Source organism: Hyperolius riggenbachi, chromosome 5, assembly GCF_040937935.1.
Source record: "Hyperolius riggenbachi isolate aHypRig1 chromosome 5, aHypRig1.pri, whole genome shotgun sequence".
Lineage (NCBI taxonomy): Eukaryota > Metazoa > Chordata > Amphibia > Anura > Hyperoliidae > Hyperolius > Hyperolius riggenbachi.
This window is the reverse complement of record NC_090650.1, coordinates 319,204,027-319,215,260: the sequence shown is the minus strand read 5'-3', so window position 1 is coordinate 319,215,260 and position 11,234 is coordinate 319,204,027. Positions and strand designations below refer to the sequence as shown.

Below are 11,234 nucleotides of genomic sequence, written 5' to 3'. Positions count from 1 at the left end.
ATGGACCTCACACCCAAGACTAGGGATATTGTGTTGTGCTTAGATCAGTCCCTGCGTGTTGAGACCACGGACCTCACACTTTAGACTAGGCCTCTGTTTGATATCTGTTATGACCTATTGCTCCCTTGACTCTGCTCCTGCTCTCTGACTCGGTACCTTTGCACATCTGATTACCTGTTGCCAACCCTGCCTGTCCCTGGTTACCGAATCAGCCTTCTGTCTCTGTACTTTATCTGCTAGTGTGTTGCCGACCCGGCCTGACCGACCCTTCTACCTGTGACACCCCCCAGTGGGGTGTCCAGTAGCTGCAGGGACTCCCTGTCTCTCAGAGGGACCTCTCTGCAATCCAGTCAGGGACTCAATCTCACAGGAGTCCTTTGACTGCAGTAGAGTCTGATTCCCAACAGTTCAGGGAATCATTGACTCTCGGTGTACTCCAAGCCTATCAGGAGATACTCATTATACGGTCTGGAGTCATCTGCTCCTCAGGTGGTCCAGCCTCACATACTGTTGCACCAAACACTTACATTTATCAGGTGTCCAGAGGTTAGTTATACTTGTATTATTGGTGATTCTGCAGATCATCAATAATCAGGTATAAATCTGTATTCTTGGTGATACTGCAGATCACCAATAATCAGATTCTCTCTGTGTGCTGACACCGATCGTTACACATAGATCATATTTCAGCAGTTTTTGCAGAGGGGTCAGGTGTATTTCCCTTCTCAGCCTTGTGTCACAATGAACTGCCCGCCGTCAATCAGTGAGAAGCAGGAATGTGGAATGGAATATAACAAGCCTCTCTATCCCTTGAAATGTACCAGAATGGAGCCAGGCTGACTGAGACAAGATTCATTACAGCAGAAACATTTATGATTATATTGGAATGATTGCAATGCAGGGTCAGGTTGTAGACTGCATAATAAACGCAGAGCAGTGAGTAAATGACATTTGATTTTATGGCTGACAATCACGCTTTAAAATATACATTGAGATTAGCTGTTTGTTTGCTCCAGCTACTCAGTATTCCTTAGGTTCAGTTTCATTTACTTTTTGGAGTTTCACTATTAAATGTTCTGAATGTACATAAAGTCCTCATGAAATAATAAAACACAAGTGCAAAACACATTATCAGCATCTTCATGTAACAATAAAAAAAAGTCCAGCATTCAGATTTTCAGTATGGTTTACTGACACTGTATAAAACAGACTGCAAAATTATAGCATCACATGTGATATTTCAATAGAAAAAAAACTCCATGGAAGGGGCTTTACTGACATTTATGAGTCCAGAGCCTATAATAAAGGAAGGTTTTGGCACAGTTCGCTTCCCAAGAGGAATTGGATAAGGCACTGCACAATATGGACCTGCAACAAATGGGATTATATTTCTATTGAAAATACGTCAGTAAAAAAAAAATTGCTTGTGTTCTGCTTTTGGCCCCTTTACGTGACCACAGAGGAGGTGACCAAGTCTGCATACCAGAGTAAAACAATTTCTAGACATAAAACACAGGAGTATTAATCTGGCAACATGGGTGTGATAAAATTCTCTTTACATGATTAGCTGTTTCTACTACTAATGAATATGTACTGTTGCTATGTTCTTTGGCATCAGAACTATAATACATACAAAAATAATAAAATGCAAATATCTTGTACAAAAATACAAATGTTTTTGAAAGCTTTTTCTTTAAAAAATATATTCCATTGCGTTAAAAACGCATTATAAACCTGTTTATTTTTTCCTCTTTTAATCAGTTTGGATTTTATTTAGATAACGCAGATCGAGTTACATTGCTTAATCTATATCCAAAACTTGTTCTTCAAGCTGATATTGCATAGGTATTGTTGACCTTGTGTACCAGTACTTCCCTGTTGATACCTATATTGTAATAGACATTTCACTAACTCTAGTTTAACAGTCCGAGTCCAGTCTGCAGCAGAGTTCTTGACAAATCGTAAAACCTTACTGGTTCAGGCAGGCCCACTTTCAGTGCTTGCTTTTGTGATTTAGTGGGTGTAGCAAAATCCAGCTTTGTGGTTTCTCTCCTCTGAAAGGACCATTCGATAAAGTAGTTCTGCTACTCCTTGTTTGCTCACAACAACATGTCTATGAGTCCTCTGTAGGCTGACCTAGGAGTAAAATGACACAGAAATGGTTGACTTTTTCTTTCTTGTTCCAAAGAAAATGTTTTAAAGAGTAAGTTCTCCCACAAGTATTTTTTCAGCTGTGCCACCCAAAAGTCAAGAGCTTATCTGCATGATCATCTGTTTTCTCCAATACCCAGCCCATCCCTAACAGTGCAGAGTGGGAGACATGTTCTCGGTAGTGTCCTTTACATTCTAGCCGTACAAACCTGTAGGTAAGGACACTTATGTGAAGCCATTACATGCAGTAAAGTCTGACAAAATTGGCAAGCTGGACTTTACTAATCTTCATTTTGTGACCAATATCCAGCAGTTTTTATGCTGATTGGTGTGGATAATTCTATAGGTTAGGGTAGGTAAGGGATGGGATAGTGGGCTTAGAAAGGGGTGGAGCATGAGAATGGCAAGGTTTTAGTTGAGTGCCTTGGCCAGTTCAAGACTATTTGTCAGAGGTTTCTGATAGTATTTGGCACTGCGGATATGAAATATTAAGGTCAGGAAAAGGTTAGGAGATGTAATTGGGGTTAGGGTAGATAGGTGAGTTAGGTAAGAGTTAGGGGCCTTGAATTGTTGCAAATACTCTTCCTTGGCACAAAACAATTTAGTTATAAAGTAAACCTGAGACAAAGATAGAACATGGATTTATACTTCATCCAGCCCCCTGTAGTCCATTAGCTCCCTCCGTGTGAGTCCCATCCCCTCCATTCTGCCACTGTGGTGTCCGCAGTCCAGCCAGGTTGTGGGCCACTGCACAATGTTATATACCGGCCACGGGCACTCCCCCATTGCACTGTTGTTGTTGGGAGGCCACAATAGTGCAGTTACATTCCTTCACAAAGTGCTCAAGTGCAGAATGCCACGGAGCACGATTGGGGGGTGCGGGCAGTCAGGACACAGTAATCCCTGACTGGCTTAGTCGGGAACTTTACAGGGGCTGGAGGAAGCCCCAGGTAAGTATAAATCTTTTTATTTTCATGGTCTCATGACACTTTAACTCAACTAAATCATAAGTCTTTAGTGGACTTTAAGCCGTGGCTTTCCAGTTATTTTATCATATCTCACTGTGATCTTGGAAAGCAGTTTTTATCTAGATGAACATGCCCATTAAAATAAATAAAGCATACTTAGATGAATGTCCTATTTATGTGACCGGACTCATCATTCCAAATGTCATGTGGACACCTCAGCTGGCAGAAAAAATTTCTGCAGCGAGCTAGTGTCATGGCTCCTAACTGCTAAGCATAAACATAGATATGATAGAAGCAGAGAATTTATGAAATATTTTAAGTTATGTCTAACCTTTGTCCTTAGGTTTCTCACAGATAAAGTTATTAAAATCTTCACAATGGAAATCATTCCATAATCCTGAATATATTAACCCTGCACAGTCTTCCCCAGGTCCTGATTCAGGAGTCCAGTTGTCAGGTTGTCCCGGCTTCCAGTTTCTACAAGATAATCAAAGCAATTTTAGTGAATGCAAAAAAAAAAAAAAAAATGTAGTAGGGCTGCCACCCACCCCACTACCTAATCCTGGGTGCACATCTGGCTATGTAAACTGGGGGAAACCTAATGCTGGGTAGCACATCTGGCTACCTATAAGGGAGGAGGAGTACTACTTAATCCTGGGGGGCACACCTGGCTATTTATACTGGGGGGGGGTGGCTATTTAATCCTGAGGGGCACATCTGGCTATCTACACTGGGGCGGAGGCTACAGAACACTGGAGGGCACATCTGGCTATCTATACTGGGGCGGAGGCTACAGAACACTGGAGGGCACATCTGGCTATCTATACTGGGGGACCTACTTAATAGTGGGGCATATCTACCTAATATCAGGGGCACATCTGGCTAGAGGAACTGGCCAAGGGTTTTCCTAATTGGGGAAAATGTGTTACCTATAGGGGCAGGCACAATTTGTATGGGGTGTCACTTTGGAATCGCTGCATCTATTGCTAGAGAACTTTGTCCCGGCCCTGTGTAAAGATAATGTCATTTTTGAGGGACGCAGACCCAGGTCCCTACAGCTTCAGTATAACTGTGTGAGCCTCTCAAGCACTGTGCTGGTTGGTAATGGATCTCTTGCCTCACCTGCCTGACGTGTTTTTCAGGCTGCATGCAGTTAGGGTTGCCACCTTTTGAATGAGAAAATACCGGCTTTGGGGTGTGGCCTGGAGGGTGTGGCCTAAAAGTGGGAGGGATTTGTTACGGCTCTTTTTCAAAAATAGCACAAGAAAAATTACAAAAAAAAATACAAATGTTAAATAGTTTAAAGAACACCGGTAAGGTTAAAAATTGCCCCTGGTTGGTACTTCCCTCGGGAAGGGGAAGCCGCTGAATCCGAAATGAGGCTTCCTCCATCCTCCACAGCCAGCCTGATACAGTGTTGGGACCCCGCTGTCGCTGCGCGCAGTTGCAGCTTTCCACTTTGACTCTGGCAAAAATAGCCGGGCTCGATCAGGTCTGCTCTACTGCACAGGCACGTGGCGCCTACAAAGTAGATTGGACCCAATCAGGCTCTGCTATTTCTGCCAGAAACTGAGCGGGAAGCAACTAGTGCACATGCCAACAAGGAGATCTTGGGGGGTCACAGCGCTGGATCCCCTCTACGGCGGAGGATGGGGGAAGCCTCTTTAACATCCAGAGGCTTTTCCCTCCCAAGGTAAGTTCTCCCTTGGGGCACTTTTTTCCTACAGGTACACTTTAAAGGTGACCATTAATGATACAATTCCACGACCGATAGATCATTTCCAATCACTGCGGTAATCGATCAGATGCAATGGTCCTGCCCCATTAATGACCGAATAACTTGTAACCAAGTCGATCAGATTATCAGAATCAACCTATTTTTCATATCGATCTCATCGAATTGGCTAGCAGGAATTTGGCCATTAATGGGTATGACTGATCATTTCTACCTGATTACCACAGAAAGGTTCAGCTGCAGAATTGTATCATTAATGGGCACTTTAAAGGTAGCTATACATCAGCAGATTATGGGCAGATTTGATAAAGAGACACATTTATCGAATCTGATTAGAGAGAGCTTTGCATCTTTTTTGAAGCTGCCCATATACTGCAGGCCGATTCCCGTCCAATCTCTGCATGAAATCTTCAGGGAATCGGCTGAGCCGCAACGTCCGCCCCGCCGCTGTCCCCCAACAGGGACGGATCTAGCGGGTCTCTTGCCCCAGGCGCAGTTTGTTGAATTCCTAAAAAGGCGGCAAAATTTGGATGGGGAATGGCAGTTTAGGCGCCGAAACCTGACCTTGCCCCAGGCGCAACTTGGGGCAACTTGGTCTAGATCCGTCCCTGTCCCCCAATGTATAAATGTGACACCCCCCCTTACCCCGTGTGTGCATTTATACATCACCTCTCCTGTAGCAGCCTCCGCCTATGCACCGCCAGCGTGGATGTGGCTGTTAGAACCCGGAGAGATGGAGAGACAACCGCGGAAGGCTGCTACAGGTCAGGTAATGTATAAATGCACACACTGCATTACGCAGACAGTGGCAGGGTTTCGTCGTTCATTCTGAAATCGGCCCCCATACCGCCGCACACCTGACCAACAAATTTCGGCTTGACATCTTGCTGCATGCGCGATCAACGATAAGACCAATTTTAGCCCCCAAATTGGCCGCTTTGTTGGTCAGGCAAGCACCGATTTTCATGCAATTCGATTCTAATAATCGAATCGGATGGTCAATTGGCCGCCAAGTATAGCCACCTTAAGAGTCTGGAAGGGAGGATAGGGGCTGGTAGATAGAGAGAGAGGGGGTTGAAGAGAGAGAGGGGTGAAGAGAGAGAGAGAGAGAGATAGGGGGGGGGGGGGGTGAAGAGAGAGAGACACACACACACACACACACACTGTGTGTGTGAAACTATGTCACTCTGGTACCTGATTCCTTGCTGTAACACAGCACTTCAGCTGTGAGAAGTTGTCTGGGGGACCTCTCTCCACTCTTTATCACTGCTGACTGCTGCTGCCTAGGGGGCTGGGCTGGCTCATCGTACTGCACACACGACCACACAGGAATGATAGCAGACCACCTGTCCTCTCCTGCACATTCCAGGCCAGCTCACACAGAAGCACAGTAATCATGTGCTGGCTCTGACTGCTGAAGACACGTGTCTCCGTACTTCTGACTGTTTCTCTCCCTTCACACACACTGAGCCTGTGACTGAGCTGAGCAGAGCAGCTCCCTGCAGACATGCCTGGAGGACAATTCACAGGAGGCACGCAAAGTCGCAGACGTAGCTCAGGGAAGGCTAGCTCACAGACTGTCTCGGTCTGCTCGGCTCCTCCTCCTTCCCGAGAATCCTCACTGGTGATTGGCTGGCAGTGTATGGTCAGCCAATCCAAGAAGAGAGGAGGGAGATCTGTCTCCAGGTTACTCAGCTGGGAGCCTGGGGCTAATTTTTCCGGCAGATAAACGTGTCGGTGAAACATTTATTCCAGTGCCGGCTTTTTATTGATTTTACTGGTGGGGCCGGCCAGATACCGGCTGGGTGGCAACCCTACATGCAGTCCTGTTGCCTTTTCTTGCACTGCTGTATGTTTTTTCAAACTATAGTAATTGGTATGATAATCCTAAGCATAGATGAGATCCCTTTAGCTTAGCTCTATTCTGCACAATGACTGCAGCTACACTGTGCAGAAAGAAAACCCTGTCTTTGCTGCTATTTTATAAAATAGTAGCCAGCTTAGTTTTATACTAGCATTGTAGCATAAATTATTGGCCTGTGAGTTTATAATACATACGTGAAACTTGGCATAGATCCATCCATCCATTTCCATACATTCTCTTCTTCCTTGTCAGTTAGTCCAATCCAGAAATTTCCTCTACCATTTGTTTGCTTCTTGATGAATTGCTATAAAACAGGAAACAGCCCATTAGCAGTCTTTACATTTTTTTTTTTTACTTTTAAATCAAGCAAAACGTTTTATTGGAAGGAATGTATCAACAGGATGGAAACATTTACATTGTGCTTAGTCTACCTGCAATAACGAACATAATCACAGTTGTGTGAGTTAGACTATTCAATCACAACCTTAAAAGGAGTACTGACATATATGCAATATGTAATTTGCTATTTCCTGATGATGTTGAGGGCACTTCATTGTGTTTTACAGGTTTTGTACCTATTTGGTGCAACGAGAACAATGAACTGTGACACTCTTCCTGTTCCCATATACAGTCAGGTCCATAAATATTGGGACATCAACACAATTCTAACATTTTTGGCTCTATACACAACCACAATGGATTTGAAATGAAATGAACACAATGTGCTTACAACAGCAGACTGTCAGCTTTAATTTGAGGGTATTTTCATCCAAGACAAACAAACAGTGTGGTCTTGCTGCACAAACTGCAAGGTCAGTCCACTAGGGAGTCAACCAGTCCACACCCAGATCCTCCAAGAGTTCTAAGAGCAAAGACCATATCGAAGAATGACTGGGTCTCTACCTGGATTTATGCAAAAAAGTGGTACTATAACCACAAAAAAAACACAATGTTTCGACCAGAGGCCTTTCTTAAGTGTTACCTTGTCACATCAGTGCAATTGAATATACAATCAAGCAGCAAACAAACACGCCCTCCAGGCGGGGGTGGGCACAGACTTAAAGCGGATCCGAGATGAAAAACTAACTATAACAAGTAACTTGTCTATATATCTATATAAAGTTTAGATAGTTTAAACAGCATATCTAGCTGCAAGCAGCTTCAAAAGTCTATGGTTATTTATTCCTGTGATACAATGAGGGCAGCCATGTCCTGTTTGTCACATTGTCACAGGCTGAGGGCTGGAGATGCTATCAGCTTGCCTGTGTGTAAATTCAGTCCCCTCTCCTCCTCCCCTCTGCCTCTGAAATCAATGGCTAGCAACCTCCTCCTCCTCCTCCTGCCCAGACTGAGCTCCCATAAGCCCTTGCTACAGTGCCAAAGCACTGTGAAAAGCTGTGGGCGAAGCTTGTTTAGTTTATAGGGAATTAGAGTTTTAAAACAAAACAAAAAAGTATTTGGCTTGAGGAATGCCCTATAAACTATATGAAAGGAGCACAATTATGCAATGAGTAAAAGTTTATCTCGGATCCACTTTAATCCGATGAATAGACAGAGACCCAGTCTTTCCTCTCTTTGGTATTTACATCCAAATCAGGTGAATGGTGTAGGAATTTAATTTGGATGTAAATGCCCTCAAATTAAAGCTGATAGTTTGCAGTTAAAGCACATTGTTTTTGTTTCATATCAAATCCATTGTGGTTGTGTATAGAGCCAAAAATGTTAGAATTGTGTTGATGTCCCAATATTTATGGTCCTAACCAGCCCCGGGCCGCCCATGAGGCGGGTTCCTCAGGCAGCGGAAGTGGGAGGACAGCGCCCGCCTGGCCGTGGGTGGGGACGGTGCCGACCTGGAGAGGGTAGCAGCCAGGAAGGGGAAGCAGATGGGACAGCGGTGGGGAGGGGGGTCAGACCCACGCTCCCCCTCCAGCTATACATTTAACATTTAAGACAGCGAGCGGGGAAGCAATTACCGTGTCACTTCCTGCAACGCCGTCCACTGAAGTACAGTGGGCGGTATTGCAGGAAGTCACGCTGCGAGCGGTGGAACGCAAGTAAGGAAGTAGGTAATTGCTTCCCTGCTCGCTGCTGAGTGACTTAAATTTACCTAAAACTGCTGGAGGGGGAGCGCGGATGGGGGAGCCGTGGGTTGGGTGTGCAATTTTCAAGCCCTCTTATTTTCCTGGTTCTATCAAAGATATATGAAGTGTAAAGCTATAATTTCTTGAAACAGTTAATGCATCACCAAATGATAAGTAGTCATAAGCATCTGCTGGGGGTTGTAGTTCACCTCTGTGTATCTTCTCTGTGGATAACATCTGCTTCAGAACTTCTTCTATTTCATTCATTGCACAGATGCAATATAATTTGTCTAAAAGATTACTCCAATAAAATAGAGAGTTTCCATAGCCTCTCCTTCCTATCAACTGCCTCTAAAGTAACACCAACATTTCTTGTATAAAAACACTTCACATCCCATAAGCAGCGTGTCTCTGTGTGTGCAGCCAGCCTTCCCGCTCACAGCATCCTGCTTGTCTCCCCTGGCTGCTCTCAGCGTCTCTCATGTTCCTCCTATTGTGACGTCGCAGGTCGCATACACACCCTCCGCAAGATCTGCCATTTAACAAAGGACTCTTCTTCGACGCGCACTGCTTTATCATCTAGTGGTGCATTATCTGTATCAAGGACTTTATACTTTTCGTTTTGAGAGAAACTAAGGAGAGACACTGATTACCCAGGATTCAAGTGTTCTGCTTTGCGATGGTGCTGTTCGGAGTTGAAGTTGAAATTGTAGTGTGAGACTTGATTAAACCGTGTAAAGGATCAGGCTCTTTTATGTTATAAATATTGTTGTAATTCTGGTAACATAACAAGTTCATAGCTAATCCTATGATAGTTACAGGATTATATATAAAATGTGATGAAAGCTCTCTGAGATCATTTTGTGAAAAGCACCAACTATATTAACTCGGAATCATATTTTGATTTTTTATTCACTTATCCCTTATTTTCTAACACTTATGTGGACTTCCATTATGACTATAAAGAAGAGTCTTTCCAAGGCAAACCAAGAGGTATTGGGAAATCTGTAGCCAACCATTCTGGAGCTATACATTTCCAGGTCAATAAAAGTTGTCAAATATTAATTTTTGCCCATGCCCTCCACCCCTCAAGAAATATTGTAATGGTTTGATCTGCCTAGACCAGGCATGGTCAAACTTGGCCCTCCAGCTGTTAAGGAACTACAAGTCCCATAACGCATTTGCCTTTATGAGTCATGATTGTGGCTGTCAGACTCCTGCAATGCATTGTGGGACTTGTAGTTCCTTAACAGCTGGAGGGCCAAGTTTGCCCATGCCTGGCCTAGACATACATGCCCAGGTACTGACAACTTCTTAGCACCCCATTTCATTATGTAAAAAGATGACCTATTTCTTCTAGTTTATGACTGTAAGCTGGTTATGTAATATGAAAATAAGAGGAAATTGCCCGTCTGCAATTTGGACAGTTCACTGCACTAGACATCTTAAATTTAGAAATGCATTTGGTGGGGTTACAGAGCATTGGTGTTGCAAATGTCTCAGCAGCTGTATTTTAGCATCAAGCCATGCACAAATGTATTTAAAGATGCAGAAATCCGAGACAAAGTACGGGGCAGCTTATCTTCTTGCCAACCGCACCATGCCTATCGGCGTAAACGCCGTGGCAGCCCCAGGACCGCTCAACGCCAATTGGTGTGAAGTCCTGGGGCGTAGATTGCAGGGGATCGTGTGCGGCGATCCGCGCACATCCCTGCTTGAATGACGGAGCTCCGCTCTGTCATCATCCTCCCAGTGGCAGCCGCCGATGGGAGACTGTTAGACGGTGAAACCACGTCTATTTACGTGCGATCTATGGCAGCTCTGTACTGGGGACAGCTGTGTGGGACCCACAGGAGCTGAAGCCTATGACAGCCGATCGCTGTCATTGGCTGGCAGGGGAGGGAGAGTGCTGGGAAAAAATAGGAAAATGTATTTAAAAATAAATATGTATAAATAAAAAAAATAAACAAACTTGCAGGCAGCAATCAGAGCCCGCCAACAGAAATCTCTGTTGGTGAGCAGAAAAGGGGGGTGGGCACTTGTGTGCTCAGTTGTACGGTACTGCAGCAAGCCCTTAAAGCTGCAGTGGCCTAATTTGTGAAAAAAAGCCTGGTCTCTAGGGTGGTGTAAGCCTAAGTGGTTAAAAGAGAATCAGTCAACTTGATTATGCTCAGTACATTGTCATGGGGTTTGTTTCTGAGTCTTTCTTTGGGGTCTACCTGTTGTAAAGATTTTTAGCTTCTTAGTACTTACCTGTTCATCTTTAGTATCTATCACAACTAGCATAGATCCTTTCTCTTCACAGAAAAGCTTTGCATCGTCAAATATATCCTTCCCGCTTGAGAAATAATAACACTTGTCAGTAAAGTTCCTCCATTCAAATGGACAACCTAAAATCAAAATCAAAATGACACATTTAATTTTTGGGGTAAAAA

At 44.1% G+C, this 11,234-nt stretch overlaps 1 protein-coding gene across 2 annotated transcripts in view; it reads right to left on the bottom strand.

Moving 5' to 3' along the window:
- Positions 1–1,168: 1,168 nt before the first annotated feature.
- COLEC12 (collectin subfamily member 12) overlaps positions 1,169–11,234 on the bottom strand; it is a 174,687-nt gene continuing 164,621 nt past the window's right edge. For both annotated transcript variants that reach the window (XM_068237233.1, XM_068237234.1), the window contains 4 exons: positions 11,053–11,189; positions 6,913–7,022; positions 3,451–3,596; positions 1,169–2,136 (listed from right to left, as the gene is read on the bottom strand). In XM_068237233.1, the coding sequence (XP_068093334.1) occupies positions 2,114–2,136; positions 3,451–3,596; positions 6,913–7,022; positions 11,053–11,189 (416 nt within the window). In that variant the 3' untranslated portion in view covers positions 1,169–2,113. The remainder of the gene's footprint in view (positions 2,137–3,450; positions 3,597–6,912; positions 7,023–11,052; positions 11,190–11,234) is intronic.